The sequence below is a fragment of the Scardinius erythrophthalmus genome, assembly GCF_964197995.2.
Source record: "Scardinius erythrophthalmus genome assembly, chromosome: 13".
NCBI lineage: Eukaryota > Metazoa > Chordata > Actinopteri > Cypriniformes > Leuciscidae > Scardinius > Scardinius erythrophthalmus.
The window spans coordinates 12,176,387-12,196,967 of NC_138233.1; the positions used below are offsets into that span (position 1 = coordinate 12,176,387).

A 20,581-nucleotide genomic window follows, 5' to 3' on the forward strand; every position below is an offset into this window, starting at 1 on the left:
AAAATAGTGTTTTTGGCATCTTCATGACAATAAATTGATTTAAAGTGCTTGGTCTAAACATTTTGAATGCTGCATCTTTAAGACATTGCATAAAATGTGGTCTACTGGATGAGTCCCTGAACTCTGTGCATCGTCGTGCTCAGTATATCATCAATTCATCGACAAAAAGGTCTGCGGACTGACGCATTTTGATTAATGTTGCCATGACAACTGCATAATTCATGAATTGTATTAGCGTTCCATTTGTCGTTTTTGAGTTATGATTAACCCCAGCCAAGGATTGTCAAAAAAAAAATATCTTTCCCCTCACCCACGTTGTTTTAAGACCCCCATCATCTTCTGCCTCCTTCCTAAATGTCAAAGTCTCCAAAGTGTCAGCTTCTTTCCAACGAGACAGAATGAATTAATCGGCTCTCATAAATATCTTGTTAGCATCAGTTTGTATAAGACACTCTCATAATTATACAGATCCAAAGGCAATAGCACCCCAACCACTGGGCATTATAGTGCCACATAGCGGTGAGATATTGGAACTGCAACCTTATCCACTATACATTTTAGTATAATAAATATTTCAGTGAACTCATGGCAGTTGCACGCCTATAAATATGATGGCTGTATCATACATATGTGCTTTAAATCCATTTATTTGTTTTCCCACAATAAATGTACTGCTGTGCTGTTTAACCATTACGTATTGTAAGCGTTTGTTATACAGATGTTTTATATGTAAAAAAAATTCAAAACCAATGGATACAAGTAGTTAAATGAGTATTGACTAAATATGATTAAGCTTGTTTGTTGTCGGAGTCCTGTGGCTTGTCAAAACTGGAGTGAAAATCTACAGGAGAGAAAGAAAAGATTTTAATGAAATCAAGGCATGCTCAATAAATAAAAGGAATTTCTTATTGTACTGATTAAGTGGTTATTCACAATACCTAATTTAAAGCAAACAAAATTCTTGAGCTGAAATTTATATTTTTGTATATGTTAAATGTTTATATTCATTGACAATATAAATTAGGCCAACATTATTTTCAAAAAAAATGTGAATATGACATAAATAGAAAATAATAGACTGCTTGTTTTTATATTGATTTCATAGTCTTGTGAGACAATCTGTTTATCCTCATTGCAAGTGAACCCATGTCTGTATTGTATTTTATTCTACTATTTTACCTTTACCTAGTTTTGATCAAGAGATCATGTCGGCATCCACCTAATTTGTCAAGCTTCTACCAGCTGACAGATTAAATTTGTTCCAAAATATCATGAAGTTTTATAAGATGTCAAAAACAAAAGATACAGGAAGTGTTTTGTCCTGTTTTAAAAGATAAGCCTATTAATCTTGCTATACTATATACAATTAAAATTCTCACTATTATTTGCATCAGACTGTTATGACCCCCTAGTTGAAAACCACTGCTGTAGACTGACCTTCAGTTCCGGATGATACACGGCTGACATCTGAGTGTGAAGGTGAGATGTTCTCCTCACTATCAACTAAAACACACATACACATATTATTCTCAACACAGAATAAAAACAAATCCATATTATTTTACAACCTTCAGCAAATGGATTATCTGTACTCACCTCTCCCCTCCTCACTTGGGCTGTCCTGGCTGGGTGTAGGACTGCCGTCATATTCCCAGAGGGCCGTGGCGCCTGTTTGGGAAGAGCGCAGGCGGGTGCGAGGTTGTGCGCGCTGATCTCCTGGACTGAAAGACTGGGAAATTCCTCCCTTGCCCCTGCCGAGAGCCCAGCCGTGCCGGGAGCCCAGCTTGCGCCGACCGGTCCGCAGATTAGCCTTGGGTTGCTCATCTTCAGCCTGAGATGCAACTCTCCTTAGTAGACTCGGGGAGACTGGAGCACTGATGGGATCCTCATGAACTGAGGGGAGAAATATTGAAGAGTGTTATTTTGTAAAACAAAAATTTGATATTTTTATTCTTTTGCTCTTATGGATGAATCTCACGAAACCTGAAATTTTTTTTTTTTTTTTGTAACAATTTTCTAAATTATTAAGCATATTATCCCCCCAAATTCTCATTATTCTAATGCAAAAAAAATTTGTAAAAAATACTGTATATATATCATTTAATTTGATTTTATACACTATTATTAATATTTGTTCTACTTTTAATTTGTTGATAATATATGGCGATTCAAAAAGGCAATCAGAACTTAATCAGAATTGTCAATAAAAATAAACATGAGAATTTAAAACAAAAAACTGCATCCAGATACATTACAATAAAATGAGAATTTGGAGAGAAAAGTGCTAAATTGTACTGAAAAAAGTTACTTTTTATGAGAATGACAAAGAAAAACGGTAACACTTTACAATAAGGTTCATAAGTAAACAACTTAGTTAACATGAACTAAGAATGAACCGTACTTCTACAGCATTAATTAATCTTAGTTAATATTAATTTCAGCATTTACTAATACATTATTAAAATCAGTTAATGCACTGTGAACTAACATGAACAAACAATGAACAGCTGTAATATTAACAAAGATGAATAAATACTGTAACAAATGTATTGCTCATTGTTAGTTAATACATTAACCACTGTTAAATAATGAACAGAAAAACTATGATTTAAATAGAGGCAAATTTGAAATATTAAAAAAATTACAATTCCCCTTATTTGCTCAAAATCTTGATGAAGTTAATGCCATGTTAAATGTTATATAACATATAGACATAGAAAATTGAATATACAAGTATTGTAAAGCTATTTTGTATTTCTATTACCATGAATCTAAATGCTGTATACACTCAATATGCATTATTCATTTGATCTGCAAATTCCATTCCATTGTTCCTTCACATAAACACAGAATTACTGTTCTGTTTGTGATCCAAGGGAATAGCATTATTCATTGTTATGGACCTTTTTTCTGTTTTACAGAGTCCAGGGGACCCTGCAGTCTTAACTTACTGGCACTCTCTTACGCTCTGTACAATATATCTAATGTTATTACACCGGTCATACAGCTCTGCAGTCTCACCAGGCACTGGGGCTGGAGAGATGGGCGCACCGTCCACAGCATCCGCAAGGTTCTCGATACTGCCAGCAGCAACAAACAGAGCACGGCCTTCTTTGCTTCCACCTTTAGGTTTTATCAGCTTCTTCATGCGGTCCGCGATCCAGTTTGACTTCCTGAAGCCACAAGAGAGTGAAATAGAGCATACAATGAGTTAAGCAATGAGCCTGTGGTGACAGGTCTGCTAGAGACAGATGTTAAAGCCTGACTAACTTTGGTTGTTTAGGTGGACACATGCCGGGCAGACCCGGCTCCAGAACCCGATATTGATCCATTATCTTCTCCACCAGCTTCTGCTTCTCCCTGCGCAGCTCGTTGAACTTGTCACTGAGGTGGAGTGAGATGGACAGATGGGAGAGAAAAAGAGTGTTATTTACTGATGCAGGTGGTCCACTGCTGGACGCTCTACATGGTGCACGCGGAAGTAGTGGACAAATATGAGCTAGACATTTTGTTTGTGTGTGTTCGTACAGGTACTCTCTCTGCTGGTTGTGGTGCTGGTCTCGGCTCTCCAGGCTGCTCTCCATTAGGGCTTTGTTTTCTTTAGCCAGATTCTGGTTCTGCTCAACTAGATGTCGGTTCTCCTCCTCCATGTTTGCCTTCAACTGGGTAAGGAGCTATAACACACATAAATATTAGGGCAATAAAGTTTTTTGTAGTTAATGTGATTAATCTCATATAGGCCTACAATGAAATTTGCATCCAAAAGTCTGAGAACACAAAATTTAAACCTGCAAATAAACTTTAATCTCATAAAGTTCTGTTTTTAAATTTAAAACATAAAAAGTATGGAATAAAATGAATGATACAACATAAAATTAATAATAATGTATTATCTCTAGCTTAAATAATTTATAGTTGTTTTTTGTTTATTTTTTAAATGATAATTTTTGCATGAAAATATTTAGTACAAATCACAAAATCACACACAAACACACACATGCATATATATATATTTTTTTCTCTCCAAGGCTACATTTATTTTATCAATATACATTAAGAACAGTAAAATTGTGAATCTATTATAATCTATAAAATAATCGAATCTTTCCTATTTATTATACGTGTTGAAAACAGTTGCTGCTTAATATTTTTGTGGAAACTGAGATACACTTTTTGTATGATAATATGATGAATAGAGAGTTTAAAAAAACAGCATTTATTTGAAATCGAAATCTTTTCTAGACATTATACATTATAAATGTCTTTATTGACAATTTAATATGTCCTTGCTAAATAAAACTACTGATTATTTAAAAAATCAATCATTATTGAAATCTATGTTGTTTTTGATGCTTAACATTTTTTGGGGAAACAACGATACCATTCAAACATTTGCGGTAAGATTGAAAGAAGAGAGAAATTAATACTTTTACTCATCAAGAATGAATTAAATTGATCAAAAGTAACAGTAAAGACATTTATAATGTTACAAAATATTTCTATTTAATACATGCTTTAATACATTTCGTAAATAAATGTAATAAATACAAATAGATGCTGTTCATTAAACTATTCATTAAAGAATCCTGAAAAAAGTATCACTTTCCACAACAATGTTAAACAACACAACTGTTTCCAGCATTGATAATAACTTTGTTCAAAGTTTCAAATCAGTATATTAGAATGATTTCTGAAGGATTAAGTGACACTGAAGACTGGAGTAATGATTCTGAAAATTCAGCTTTGCCAACACAAGAATAAATTACATTTAGATATGAAGAGTTCAGATGCAAAAGCCTCTAAGTGCCATCTGAAATTTTCTTCTAGAATGATCATTTTTATCAAGCTCGTATATTTAAGTTCAATAATTTGGCAATGCAAATTACCTATTAATTGTCATTTAAGTGAAATTACTTAACTTAAATATACAAGCTTTATAAAAATGATCATTCTAGAAGAAAATTTCAGATGGCACTTAGAGGCTTTTGCATCTGAACTCTTCATAAAAAGAAAACTTTTTTTATATAATATTTCGCAATATTACTGTCTTTACTGTATTTTTGATTAAATAAATGCAGCCTTGGTGAGGAGAAGAGACTTCTTTCAAAAACATTAGAAAATTGTAATGTTTCCAAACTTTTGACAGGTACTGTATATAAATTCCACTCAGAATTGTCATCATAATGTGCATTGTGCTCAGACCTGGTTCTGGCTGCTGAGACGGACGTTATTGAGATCCAGCTGTTGGTTCTGCTCTTTAAGAGTGTTGAGCTTTCCCTCCAGCTTGGTCCGTTCAAGCTGAGCCGTACTCAGCTCTGCCCGCAGAACTGAACTCTGAGCCAGCAGCTCGGACTGGACCTGAACCCACTCCTTCTGCATGTTCTGATACCTACACAATGAATCTCACGAAGGTCAAAAGTCTCATTTTACACCCAAAATTTCCACTTCTCTTTATTTTGAGGTGAAGCCCAGACATGTTTTTGTGTGTCTGTCTCTACAACTGTCTGTCTATTCATCTAGACTATACAGAGTTATCCAGCTAACTAAACATACTGAATAAAAGCAAACCGTCTCCTCTTGGATTATGTACTTTTTTTTCTATCATACTCTTCACCAAAGCAACAAGCGTTACAATTTTTTTTCCTTATGCTTTCACACCATGGCAACAACTGTTTGAAACTGGGCTTTGAAATGACTCATGCTCTGGTGAAATGCAGTTTGTGGTGGGCGTTAGCATCACTTCCTCTCTCTTTCTTATGAATGTGTGCTCAACTGTTACTTTAACCCAGTGTTGTGGTCACTGCAATTATGACTTCCTCTCACCTTTCACTGTCCATTTTCAATCTCTCCAGCTCCTTCTCGCTCTCCACCTGCCCTTGTGTCACTTTCTCCATTTTCTGTCTCTCCATGCGTATCGATTCCTCTGCCTCCTCCAACTGTGCTTTTCGCTCCAACAGCTCCTTATATCTAGACAATATGGTATTTTAGAACATTTTACAAACTTTAAATGAAAGGTAATTTGGAAAAATCATAAATTAAGAGAATATATTTTTTTTAGCTAATGTCAATTTTAGTTCCAGTTTAATTTGATAATAAAGGCATGTGGAACAACAATAACAGTAAACCAACAGTATAATAATTATGTTTATATCTACAACTTATTATTTCCAAACCACACAAAATTCTCAAGTTTCTGTATATATATCTATATATATATATATATATATATATATATATATATATATATATATATATATATATATATATATATAAATTCTATAATATATAATTTTTGTAATATTATGTTGTTATATTACACACTGCCCGGTCAAAAAAAAAAAAAAAAAAAATTGATGCACCTCTTGATGGAAATAAAATAATGTTGTGATGTTATTTCAATCAAGAGGTGCATACATTTTTGGTCAAGATCTTGTATTGACACTCTGTAAAGTCGACATTCAATGAATGTAAGGTCTGGACTCAGAGGTACCAATTCATGTGTGAAAATGATTCTTCATGCTCCCTGCCAACCATTCTTTCACAATTTGAGCCTGTACATTTTGACATTGTAATCATGAAATATGGCTATGATGTGTATTTCTACATGGTTGTTTAAGAACTGAAAAGCTACACACACCATCAATTAGGATTAAAAAGAACTGTTTCCAAACATATAACATGCTAGAAACATAATAATCACTGCAATAATGATTCAATCATAGACTCTTAAGCATTTGCCTATTTAAATGCAAAAAGTGACTTTTCTTTTTTTTCTTTTTTGTGGCTAGGCAGTGTATATTACATTGTTTAACATAATTTTTTTGGAATCTACACTTCAATTATTTCACTCATTTTTGAAGTTGTATGTTATATTTATCGTTTGTAGCCATGTGTATTCATATTTCGATTTGACACAGATGGACTTTAGACAAATTATGATAAGATTATGTGAACAATCTTAAATTAATTAATTAATTAAATTCATTTAGGCCTCTTATGTGAACAAGCAAAAATCATCATTATTATTAATTAAATACATTATTATAAATTCCTTTATTTTTAAATAAATAATTATTCTAAATTAAATTAAATTAAATTAAATGTCTGAGGCACTGTACCTGGCCTCAGTGTCTTTATATTGAGCTTCTAGACTGCGACTGCTGCTTTTCAGTTGACTGTGTTTGACCAACAACTCTTCTAACTCCGCCTCCTGTCTTTGTTGCAGAGCTGTCAATCTATCATGATCCCGCCTTACAGCCTCCAGGCGCATCACTGACTCCTCCTTCTCCTTCAGCCACACCCTCGATTCGGCCTCCAGAGCCACACACCGCAGTTCGCTTTCACTGCAACGTGCCAACGCAGACGCATGTTCGGAGCTCAGAGACGCCTGTTCCACCTGAGGGAGAGAAAGAGGGTGAAATAAGGCAGATATAATGAGAGTGCGGTCATTCGGGTGAAAATAACACGTTTATTAAAAGCCTGTATAATTTAAAGTGCTGTATATTTATGATCCGTCAACAGTATGATTTGAAACTTGTGAGTGTCCGCCTGCTACTAAACTAATATGGATTTAAACAAATGTCAGTTTCTAAAACACCATCAGCCTTTATTTCAGCGTCAAAGGTCCATTTTGAGACCAGCAACCCACAATCGATCAAGCACTCACCTGTAGTTTGGTGTTGAGGGCCTGTAATTTAGCACAGTTCTCTTGCAGAGAGATGGAGTGGCGCTGCAGGGTGTCCAACTGCTCTCTGAGCTGAGCACAGGCTGACTGAGACTGAGTCAGCTGAGACAGCAACACCTCCCGCTCTCGCTGCAGCATTGCATTCTGGGATACAACCATAGGTACAGAATTCAGCATACAGAGCCGGCAAGTTATTATCAGTTAATCAGAATGTAATCGTTAATGACGTTTAAATAAAGACGTACGTAAAATGGCCCTAAGGGGCCCAAAACGTAATGACATTTTAGTAGGCTTTTGGAATTTTATCTCACCTCCCTCTCCGTATTTATCAGTCTTTGACTCAATGCCTCCTGGCTTCCAGTCTCTGCCATTGTGTGCGGTTGTTTGTTCAGTGCGTTTTCAGTGTCTTGTGCTGCATGGATAGAGTCTGTGGGCCCTGAGTTCTGGTTGTGGTTATCCTTATCTACAATACTGACAGTGGGCTCCTGGGGGCCTTCTGCCAGCGGTGGAGACTGTCTGTTTGATTCACAACCCTCGATCCTTTGTGCGTGCGAGTCGGGGGCTGAAAAAGCAACCTCTGGAACAGATTGTTGCTGTTGTGTGGCTGCCATTTCAAGCTTGCTCTGCAGCTCTTCAAGTGTTCGGTTCAGCTGTGCGACCTGATTGGATAACTCTTGGGACTGGGTGCTCTCATTAGCCAGATCCTGGTTGTGAGTGGGATATTAAAGTTAGACAAGTGCTGCATCTAACCAGCTTCATCCAGAACCAACCAAGTGCCTCTTTAGGAAAACCTGAGCTATAAGAGCTTTCATTAATCTCACAAAGATGCATTTTCAGCACAGTTGTCCAAGGAAGGGAAATCTAATTGCACTGAGGATTTTCAGATAAGAAAGCAACTTGAAAACAATTACCTGGTTGAAAGGAAATATTCAAAGCGGCCCATTTTGCAATATCTCAGCTCAATGGGACCTCCAGGCAAACATAATTGCAGAAATATGGTGTACCAAGGCACTATACTAATTGCTTTTATCGTTCAGATATCGCATACAAAGACTTTGAATACTGCACAGACCTTTGTTAGAGAGTCAATTTGGGCCTTGCTCTCAGCGTTGAGTGTACCGAGCTGCAGATTCTCCTTCTGCAGCTCCTCGAACTGTGCGCATGCCTCTTTGAGCTGAGAAACCTCCTGACACATGCGTCTGTGGGCAGATGACAGATGTAGTGAGTGATACACGTATTATTCTTATGCCATGCTATTTGTTTCATAAGATCAGATATAAGGACTCGGGTTCGGTGTGAAAGGGTTCACCCAAAAATGAAAATGTATACTCATGCAAAAATTTTGCAAAACAAACAAACTCCAAAAGGCAACTTAAAAGTATCATAAAGATAGTCAGTATATTCCATGTTTTCTGAAGTAATATGATTTGTGTGAGCAACAGAGATTTGAGAGCATTTTTGGAGCTTGTTAAACAAGTTCACATGACATGACAATGGAAAAAAGCATAAAGTTCCAACAATATTTGGTTTAGAACAACATGAGAATGAGTAAATAATGACCCATTTTTATTATTTGGTGATGTATATATTTTTAAATGCAAAGGTCCTATTGCATGTACGTATGTCTGTACCTGTTTTGCGCCTCTAGACTGCAGGCTCGCTTGTTGCCATGCTCTAGGGCAGATGTTGTGCTTTCCAGCTGCTGTCTAAGTCTGGCCATCTCTCTTTCTCGTTGTCGTTGCTCACGCCGTTGACTGTCCAGCTCTGCCTGACACGCTTCCTTCTCCTGCTCCAGTCGCGTGACTTCAAGCAGAGCTTCTTCCCGTCCTCTAGTCAAAGACTCCACCTCCACTCCGGATTCTCGTAGTTCAGCTTGTAGCTCTTCTTCATGCCGCCTGGCAGACTCCAAGGTCCGCCCCAATCTTTCAAAGTCTGCCTTAAGGTTTTGGTTGGTCAGCTCTAACTGATCACCCTATGAGAAAATAATTGATCTTAGTCAACAAACACAGACTCACTTTTCTTCAGATTTAATGAAATAGTTCACCCAAAAATGGATTTTTGTCATAATTTACTTATGCTCATATCTCTATAAACTTGTATGCTGTTAATGTTCCCTGAAGTACAAAAGAAGATTTTTAAATAGCTCTTTTCCACACAAAGGAAGTGAATCGTGAATGAGCATTCAAAAGACAAAAAAGCATCATACCTGTGCTATTTTAATATGTATTTTAAAATGTAATTTCCTGGGATGGCAAAGCTTTTATTGTCACATGATCCTTCAGAAATCAGTCTAATATGCAGATTTGGTGTTCAAGAGACATTTCTTTTTATTATCAGTGTTAAAAAAAAAATTTGCTGCTTAATATTTTTGTGGAAACCCTGATTCAAATAATATCAGTATTCCTTGATGAATGGAAAGTTTAAAAGAACAGCATTTATTTATTTTTTTTGTAAGAATTTACACATTTACTGTATACTTGCTAAATAAAAGTATGAATTTCTTTCAAAACAAAAATCTTACTGACATAAACGTAATCTACATGATTTGTATGCTAAATTAAACATCTTTTGAAGCTATATGATAGCTTTGTATATGGATTTAAATTGAAATTCAAATGTTTTTTCCCTGAAAATCTCCCGTTTCAGAGCAGCTCTCAAATCTACACAGTTAAAGTTGGCATATCACGTTCAGTCATGAGACATGCAAGAACCAATGGCATTACTGACAAAATAAGAGAATTATGAGATGAAAATTTGTGAGAAGCATATAGTTTGGTTTGTTTCTCACACAAATCCATATAATGCAGCATATATGGACTAATATATTCATATGAACTACTTTTATGGTTCTTTCTGTCCTTTTTGGAGATTGACAGATTGGAGATTCTTATTTACTTTAATTGTATGTATCTTATTTTGCTTTCCACAGAAGAAACCAAGTAGGTTTGGAGTCTGGACAACATGGGGGTGAGTAAATCATGACAGAACTTTCCTTTTTTTTTTTTTATGAACTACCACTTTAAAGACCAATTACCAACAACTACTGACATCTCATTACTGTTACCCAGACTGATGCTCTGCCCATTTGTGTTTTTTGATATCCACTCATTGTTACAGCATAATTTGAATGTAGGCACCATTAATCTCAATGTTACCCTAGTCATGTAATCCATATTTTGTAGTACAGCAAAAGGCTGAACAAATAACCTGCCTCACCTTGCGTACCGCAGCCCTGAGTGAGTCTATGGTGCCTCTGAGAGTCTCTCTCTCCCTCTCCAAGGCTGCTCTCTCTCCCTCTAACTGAGCAATCACTGTAGCTTCCATCTTCTGAAACTCCACCTGACTGCGCAGATGCATCAGCTCCTCCTCCTGCTGCATAGATTCACCCTGTAGCACCTGGCAAATAAACACATTAAGTGGTTATTTAGCAGACACTTTTATCCAAAGCAAATCAAAGCGAAATGCCGTGCTTGAAGGCACAATGGTGATGATTCATGGATCGGTCCTTTAGGGAAATCAAACCGGCATCTTTTAGAATTACAATGCCAGATCATTATGCCATATGAAACAATGGCTAAAAGTGGAAAAAGTAATTATTGTGAGAAATAGTCTTTGTTTTACACAGGTCTATTTACCATATTGTATGTCTTTCTTAATTGCTAGTGGCGTTTATACTTGGTGAGTCATCGCCTTTATCGACTGGACTGTTATCTTACTTTGAGTGGATTGTTAACTTTTGCAGTGATGTAGTAATTCGTTTTTGTGTGTTTCTTTGTTTGTCAACTTGATGGTTCATTACCTCTATCTGTTTCCTAGCCCCAATAAGGCTCTCTGCTGCCTTCTTCAACCGCTGGTTCTCAGCCTCCAGGAAAACCAGCTTATGATCTGCCTCCAAGACCTTCTTAGTTTGCTCTGCCAGTTTGGAGCGCAAATCCTGGGCTAAAGTGGTTTGTCTGTCAGCCTCTTCCAGGGCCTGCTGAAGCTGGTTATGCAGGGCAAGAGTGTCTTGGGAGAAATTATCTTCTTCTGTCTTCTGGGCTTCAGTGCTGAACGTCTGAGATGTCTCCTCTGTGATGTCTTTCTTCCTTTCAATTTCTTTCTCACCCTCTGCCTCTCCTCTCTCTTTGCTGTTCATTTCATCTATAACCTTCTTTTCTCTCTCGCTGAGGATTACGTTGCCCCCCTCTCCCCCCTCTCCATCTTCTCTCTGGGCTTTTATTACGCCTTCTTTTCCATCGTGTTTCTCTCTTCTGGTGTAATTTCCCTCGCATTCCCCTCTTCGGATTATTGTCTTTTCCCCATCTTTTCCCTCCGAGGCTGTTCTCTCTTCCTCTAGGTCTTTCTGTTTTGTCCTCAGCTCTTCGAGATTTATCTTCAAGCTGCTATTTTCATTCTTTAGACACTCCAGCTAACAGTTGAAAGAGAAATGACAGGGCCTGATTCATACAGTTGAGATGAGGACAAAATGACAGTAGACAAAATTCTTGGAATAAATGTCTTTAAATCCATCTAAAGGGCCTCACCTCCTTGAGGGTGTTTTGAAGCTTTTGTGAGAGTTGGTCCATGTGTCGTTGGAGCTCTTCAGTCATCTCAGGGGAGTTGGCCTGCTGAGCCTACATGAGAGATGGGAACATGAAACCTGAGAATTGACATGAATCAGTTTGTTGCCAGAGGATAAAACTGGCTAAAGATCCACTGACCTCTTGTTCAGCTTGCAGAAGCTCTAGTCGTCTCTTCAATTCAGCGTTCTCGTTTTCAGCTCCCAGAAGCCTCAGTGAGGAAGCCTCATTTACCTCCTCACTTAGAGGCTTCAGATCTAAATGACAGTAAGAGAGACAGACATGTAGACACGTTATTAAAGGGATAGATCACCCAAAAATAAAAAATTCTATCATAATTTACTCACCCTCACGTTGTTCCAAACCCATACGACTTTGGTTAATATTCAAAATTCAAGAAAGAAGGTTTCTGTTACTTTCTGTTACCCAAAACATAGAAGATCCAAAAAAGGCATCATAGAATGAATCCATATCAATTGAGTGGTTTAATCCTTTAAGTCTTGTGAAGAGATACAATCGCTTTATATGATGAACAGATTTAATTTAGGCTTTATTTTGTGCTTTTAAGATTAACCAAAGGCTTATGGGTTTAGAACAATGTGAGGGTGAGTAAATGATGACAGATTTTTTATTTTGTCAGAACTATCCATTTAATAACCTGTCTTTTTAAGAACTATTCCTCCCTTTAAGAACTATCCCTCAACTCAAAAATGAAATTTCTATCGCCAACTCATAAGAAATAAGGCAAGATGTTTACACTTTTCTTTTCCACACATTGGAAATGGATGAACACTGTCAAGCTTCAAAAAAAGATAAAAAATCACCATGAAAGTATTATCTGTCCTCATTTTTGTAGCTCAGCACTGTCTGTTCCCATTCACGTTCATTATATGGAAAAGAACATCCAGAACAATGCTAATCTTTTCCTTTTGTGTTTTACAGACAAAAGAACAACATACAGGTCTGGAACGAGATGAGGACGAGTAAATGATGACGATTAAGATTTTTGAGAGAACTATCCCTTTAACATTGAGTGAGCGTGATAGGATGGGATGTAAATGTATTCATAAATGTCTGTTTCTAAACATGACAGCTTGATTTGCATATATATGATTGATATACGTACACATGTCAGCTGTGACAGTTGAGTCATAATATCAAATCATGCATAATTAAACCTACCAATCTCAGGCATTATTTCTTGAACATCCTCGTCGGACTCTAGGTCTGATTGGAGGAATTGCTGATGAGTCTCTCTTTGACTGACACCCACAGAATGAACTTGATGCGTGAGATCCACCTGCAGACTCATATTCATCTCCAACAGCTCGTCTACCCTCTGTCTCTCAATATCCCGCTCCTACACAAATCCAGTTATATACCCATATAGCATAATGAATGTACATCATACATTTTAGAAGAATGCAATTCTTTCATTTAACTTCATACAGTTTTAGAAGTTTTCTTCTAGCTCAACATAATCAATCAAAATGCCAATAAAGCTCTATAAGTTCATAAAGTCAGTCATACACCCTCCATATTCACAAGCTTCTGCCTGAGAAGAAGATTTTCCTTCTCCAGTTCCCGCAGAGCAGTGCAGCGCGCCCGAGCGTCAGCCAGCTGCTCATCCAGAAGAGCCTTGTTCTCTTGCAGCGAGGCGCAGTACTGCTGCTGCTCCTGTCGGCCCACAGAAAAGGTTTTACCAATCTTCATGCTGTTCTAAACCCGTCTGACTTATTTTCTTCTGTGATATTTTTGCATAATGTTCACTCTGTTGACCAGGGACTGTCTTGTCTGTCTATTTATTTATGATTATGTTTTATGACTGATCACAATTTTTTTTAAGCTTTTGTTCCACAAAGTTGATTATTTGCCTGTATGCATGTTATAACTAATCATCCAATAACTAAGCTAATGTTATTTCCAGATTAAAGCTCTCCACTTGGTTAATCTGAATTTCAAAAGTTACTAAGATATATCACGGGGGAAACAAATTATCACAGTTTCCACAAAAATATTAGTCAAGTGTTTTATTAGGCACCGTTTTCAACATTGATAATAATAAATGTTTCTTGAGCATCAAATCCGCATATTAGACTAGAGTAATTGCCATTACCATATTTTTTTAAATATAATTTATTAGAAACATTTTAAATTGTAATAGTATTTCACAATATTGAAGTATCTTGGAATACCATTTAAACTGTATAGTATTTGCTCTTTCAACCTAATGTATTTTTAAATATGCAGAATTCCTTTTGTTTTCGGGAGAAGAAAGAAAGTCTTATGGGTTTAGAACGACATGAAGGCTGAGTCAATTACATAAATTTCATTTTTGAACGTAACTTCATACAATTTAATGTACCTTTAGGTTTGCTTTTCTACAACTTTCATTTCATTAAACTAATCATTTGCCAGAATACATGTCATAAGTAGCACAAATGATCCTATTATAATCAAATTTCCAGATTATAGCACTCCACTTCTTCATTGCAAAGCATGATGTTTCAGCCTGATGTATATCTCCTCCTCTACCTTCAACTGTGTGCGGTACAGCTCCATGCTGCGGAGCCGATGTGTGCTGTTTTTCAGCTCCGCCTGCAGTTGCTCTACTCTGGCTGCACGCTCACGCAGATAGTCCAACTCATCTTTCACACCCCGGCTCACACGCACTTCCACCTGCAACGATCGGTTCTGAGCCAACCAAACATAGGAGGATATGTCAGTGAAATGAGGATCTATCCAGTGTCCATACACAAGTTTTAATGATCATTATACAGTGCTTATGATCAGTGTATTATGCTCACTTCCTTCTGTAGTTTCTTTATTTCTTCCTCCATGGTTTGCATTTCTTGCTTGTAATCCATTAGCTGATCACCTGTGTCCTCTCTGTAAAGCATTTTGATTTGTAAATATCTTTAAAGGTGAAGTGTAATTTCTATGCCACTAGAATAGTGTAACCAAACTAAATTTGTAAAACATAATGACTGTTTTTCATTGGTTAGAGAAGCAGAATTCACAAACCAATGTAATTATGTTGGGAAGTTCAAACAAAAAAGATGTATCTATTGATATTTCAACTCAAATCACACGCATTGCTTTTAATAATTATAATAATAAAAGGGACTTGAATTGAATCCAATTAAAATACATATGAAAATACCGCTCAAAGGTTTGGGGTCAATATTATTTTTTTATGTTTTTGAAAGAAGTGTCTTATGTTCACCAAGGCTGCAATTATTTAATCAAAAATCAACATTGTGAAATATTATTACAAATTGAAATATTATTCCTGTGATGAAGAAACTGAATTTTCAGCATCATTACTCCAGTCTTCAGTTCAGAAGTTTTTTAACATTATAAAAGTTTTTAATGTCACTTTTGATCAATTTAATGTGCTCTTGCTGCTTAAAAAAATTCTTACTGACCCCAATTTTTTTAACAATAGTGTATATTGTCCATCCACGTATTAAACATCACATATGCGTTAGCAAAACGACTCACAGTTCCTGTTTGAGTCGGCGAAGTTTAGCTTTGCCTTCTGCCAGCTGCACAGCCAGTCCTTCAGGCGGTCCATCACCAAACCCACTCGACGTGGTTATATGGGCTGTAGATGATTCCCGTTCCTGAGTAAGTTCTGCTATCCTCTAAATATCAAGAGATAACAGAGACATCCAAAGCTAAAGAACACCCTTTCTGAACACTAGCCTCACCTACTAGCATAAGTTCTTCTCTCACCTCCAAGTGTGTGTCTCGTTGGCCTAGCAGGTTCTGGATCTGTTTGGCCATGGAGCAGAAGAGAGTCTGCAGCTCGGCTCCATTCAGCCGACACATGTCTCCAAACTCCAAAGGAAGCACTGCACTCGGGTCCTGGGTCACCTGGAACATGATGGATCACAGGGTTAGTGACGCACAACACGCTTTAGTTTGAGATTATGCTCAGGTTATGTTCAAAATCCACTGACCTCTTGTATGCAAAGTGCAATCTCTGCTTGTGTATCAATGTCCAAGCACTGAATTTGCTGAATAAACGTTTCTTTCCTTTCACACTTGGTGAAAATGAGTCATAGGAACAGAGAAATTAATCACACACTGTAAACATCAATATGTTTTTCAACAATCCATTTAACAGTACTGAAACTCTCCATTAAAGATATTAAATGTGTTTACAGTGCTTTGTTACCTGTACAGCACAACCCAGCAATAACAGTAGCAGTCTTCTGAGCTCTGCAACAGCGCCCTCTATTGAAATGGAAACCGACATGACACCCAACAAAGGATATTTACTTAAAAATTTGCACTTTTTTGTTCGTACATGTTTATGTGATAAACAGAACCACACCTGTCAGGGGATCTCGACCTAAAACAGCAACATTTGGTAGCGGCATCAGCACCAGCTGCTGTAGATTCTCCTGAAAGAGAAACACGCATTAGAGAAACGACAACCATTGGTGCTTTACTGTCATCCCAGACAATGCACAAGTAAGAGGTTTAAGTATGACACACATTGGCGCACAGAAGAAAGTTATTCATATGCAATCATGGCCAAAAGAAACAAGCAAGATTGTGGAAAATAGGCTTATTTAATCTGCGGCGCAACTGATATCTCATTTAGTATGATTAATGATCCTTTTATTACAGTAGGTAATTTTCTAATGCCTTTAAAAAATACTCACCCTTACAAAAAGTACTGTGGCAACACCATGATACAAAGTGATTTATAGGATGGCACTGAATGATTACCAAATTCATGTACAGTGGTATTTACAAATTAATACAAGGTACTTTAAAGAACACCATAAAAACAAAATTCAAAACCTTAACATGGTACTTTTTTTGTAAGTGTATGTAGGATAATTTAGCCAACACTGTAAAATGCTACATCCTCTGTAACTGTTATTTTATCACGCACATAATTTTAAAATACGGTTTCACTTTATTTTACAGAACATGTACTTGCAGTGTAGTTCAGGGTTAGTACCTAGTTATTACCCAGTTATTGTAATTACTAAAGTAAGTAAATAGTATGTTCATTAGGGAACAGGACTGTGAAATAAAGTGCAACTAAAAATAGACATGTGGGTACTTAAGGGGAGACACTACAGGCAAAAACATATTTTTAATGCATCTGTCAGTTTTTAGATTTTGGGCTTTTGGGCTTTTCATAAAGTGTTTTTTCACACTAGTAGACAGAAAACATCTAAAATACACTTTTAACTGTATCTTTTAGAGCACTTTATCTATTTGCATCTGTAGATTTCAATTACAGTATATATCTTTAAAGGCCGTTTTCTAAAAAAGAGTTTTTCCTCCTACACTGAGCCAGAAATCACCACTTCAGTAACACTTTACAGTTTTATTCTTATCTATATTATGAAGGTTTTTACAAAGGGGTTTGTTCATATATAATTTTCCTGATTTTATACAACATTTTATTCCTAAAAAAAATAGAAAATGTAATTATTTTTGGCTGTTGACAGTATTTTCTGATTTGTGGAGTGATAAATAGAGATATCCAATACCCCCTCGGTAAAAACCTTTTGCTCTAATATATCAAATAAATGAAACAATTTTAAACCTGACTTCATCCAATAATCAGATTTTTGTTCTAGAAATGTATGCAAATTAGTGCATATTTAATTAGACAACACCTCATTTGCATATTTAAACATTAAAATATTCAGAAAACTTGTAATACAAAAAATGTTTGCTATTATTAATGTAATCAATCAAATGGTGAAGTGTGGTGATATTTATTAGTTGTTTTTTTTACCCTATTCACCTGGGTGTCTCGCCTTAATGTGGTTTGGTGTGGTGTGCCGTTTTAATTTAATAATTCTATAAATTATTTATGCAAATTTTATAAAGTAGTGAAGGCAAAGAGTTGCGCAAAATGGTGAAATTGTTTTAAGAAATGGTCGCATGTTACATCCAGTATTATTTTAGTATTATTTATATAGGCCTACCATTGTGGTCTTTATTAATATTTTGAATTAGCTGTTATTTTTATTTTTCAAGTTTTCGTAATTATATGCTTGTTGCACAGTACAAACTACATTTTTTGTATTTTTATATATTTCTATTCAGCTTTATTTTTAGCTATAGTTTTAGTAATTTTAGTGCTTCAACTTCAGTTTTTAAGTTGTTTTTCATCTAATATTTATATTTTATTTTAGCTTTATTTAAATTAACGAAAATGATTTTTAAATGCTTTACTCTCAGTTAACAATAACAACACTGGTTACATCAAATCAGATTTCCCTTACACTTTTACATAAATGTATGCATCACCTGCCTGTTATTAATCAGCTAGTTTCCTCATAACCAACTACTGTGGAGTTGGAAAGCACACTTCAATTGAACTTTTAAAAGAGTAATGTCAAAAATCCAGATGATGCAGGTCAATACATTATAAGTAAAATCATTATTTAGATTTTTTTTTTGCTACAGTTATTTAACGACTATTGCTTTTTGTCTCTCATTTTCATTTGAAAATTTCCCAAACATGCTATGAGTGAAAATAAAGAGTGCAAAAAACATGTCCACTGCTAGGACATTTAAAACAAGAAGTGAAACCACAGAAACCAAAAAAAACAAACATGGCTAACTTGTTCCACAGCAACAGGCGCAGTACATGCTGTTTAGTGAGCTATAGCGAACTGTCCATTCATTCGCTATTTACCTGAACTTTACCATCAGGTGCTGGCAGCATTTTGATTCTAGTTGATTTTGCAGTTAATCAAGCGATATAATGTATTTGTGGAATGTCCTTGAAAAGACATTTCTCATGTTTTCACATAGTAAATTGATCGATTCTTTAATTCAGTACCTGATAGTATGATCTCAGGTGTCGATTGAGGATGGAAAAGTTCTGCACTCTGAGAATCTTGTCATCACCCACATTGTGGTAGATTTGCTCTACCTTTGGATTGGGATCACTGATTAAAGAAACCAAACAAACAACAAAAGCGTTGCCATTAGCTGAGTCACTGTTGAAAGGCCATCATCAATGAAATGTTAATCTGCTTAAAAAAAATCTAACTACATTATTCAAAACAGTTTTTACAAACAGCAATATTTTTACACTTTTGAGTCTTTCTTACATGATCCTCATGACCTCATTGAGGTAGACTCCATTTGTAAGATTCAGGTACTGCCTCACTGCATTCTGGGAGTTGAAGTTTACTTCCATGTATTCCTGAGAAAGTGATCCATTCTCCTCCTCATCGACAATACCCTCAAATAGATGCACCTTACAGACAATGAAAATAATGCCCTGTTCATATCAAGGTGCATATGAAGAAGAACTGAGTAGGATCTGAGTATAAATGATCTTTGTTCTCTGTTGTGAATACTTGGTTTTTCCTGTGCCTGAAGTTTGTCAGAATCTTAAGTAAATTCAACGTTTCATTATGACTTCTAAATTCTAAAGATGTTTTAAGATGTCTCTCGCTGTTGAAAGCTGTGTTTTTTTAACATGTTATTGTGTTTAGCTGGTCATTAGCTACAAAAAAATATATATAGTTGTGGCCAACTAGCAGCCAGTTTGTTGCTAGTCCAAGATGGTCTATCAACTTGGACCAGAAACCGTTCTACAATATTTCAAAACACGGTTAACTGTGTAATATTACATTTTCAGCTGGAAAAGCATACATGTTGATCAGTTGTTTATTTGTTAATGAACAGAATTACACACACACAAAAAAAAAAAAAACATTTAACTGATTTCTGAACATCATTTATAGTTCTAGAATATTTCTGAACTGGTCTGAAAAGTTTACAAAACATTTTACCAACCAAAATGAAGACTATCAAATAACTTTAATTGTTTTTGCGTACCACCTACCCATGTAACAAGTGCACTTCCCATAAATTCTTCTAACATTTCCGTAACGTTTACGTCCATCTTCTTTCGTACCGTACCTGATCAGTTTTATTCCATAAAACACAATGGATTATTTAAATAACAGACTTTGAAGAGTACATTCATGGTTATCGTAATTCTCTTGACAATAGACTGTCAAGATAGATGTGTTTAACTGTTAACATCTTTGCTTTCTGTGCCTTTCCCTTCCCTCATTAGTCACACTACGAAACCACACCGGAATCTAGAGTTGCATTGCATTGGTTATGTTCCCCTCTCTGTGCGTCCTCGTGTTAGCATGACGCCCGTGACGCGCGTTTCCACATTCAACACAGCAAAACCACAACTGAAAGATGTTTCTCAAAACCTAGTAAGCTGCCTATCTAGACTGCATTTTTGTGATGCACTTTGAGTATCTATTCGCAGCCACTCTCCACGACCAAAAATGCAGTATGTTGCCCCCAACTGCTATAT

At 36.1% G+C, this 20,581-nt stretch overlaps 1 protein-coding gene across 2 annotated transcripts; it reads right to left on the reverse strand.

The window, feature by feature from the left end:
* Nucleotides 1-630: 630 nt before the first annotated feature.
* On the reverse strand, nt 631-20,375 carry ccdc88b (coiled-coil domain containing 88B). Of its 2 annotated transcripts, none has more exons than XM_081383602.1 (29): nt 20,090-20,375; nt 19,347-19,495; nt 19,073-19,181; nt 16,586-16,655; nt 16,427-16,485; nt 16,209-16,292; nt 15,982-16,122; nt 15,748-15,890; nt 15,051-15,132; nt 14,779-14,937; nt 13,774-13,920; nt 13,426-13,603; nt 12,385-12,500; nt 12,208-12,297; nt 11,484-12,092; nt 10,901-11,080; nt 9,316-9,656; nt 8,757-8,883; nt 7,996-8,388; nt 7,667-7,828; nt 7,119-7,396; nt 5,824-5,967; nt 5,203-5,389; nt 3,529-3,674; nt 3,271-3,384; nt 3,022-3,173; nt 1,597-1,893; nt 1,438-1,503; nt 631-841 (listed from the first exon to the last, which is right to left on the reverse strand). In XM_081383602.1, exons 1-29 carry the CDS (start codon nt 20,147-20,149, stop codon nt 789-791), a joined length of 4,836 nt encoding a protein of 1,611 aa, XP_081239728.1. In that variant the 5' UTR covers nt 20,150-20,375; the 3' UTR covers nt 631-788. The 2 variants fall into 2 exon arrangements, with proteins under 2 accessions (XP_081239728.1, XP_081239729.1); XM_081383603.1 differs by having other exon boundaries at nt 7,119-7,387; nt 20,090-20,373.
* Between the last annotated feature and the right edge of the window lie 206 nt (nt 20,376-20,581).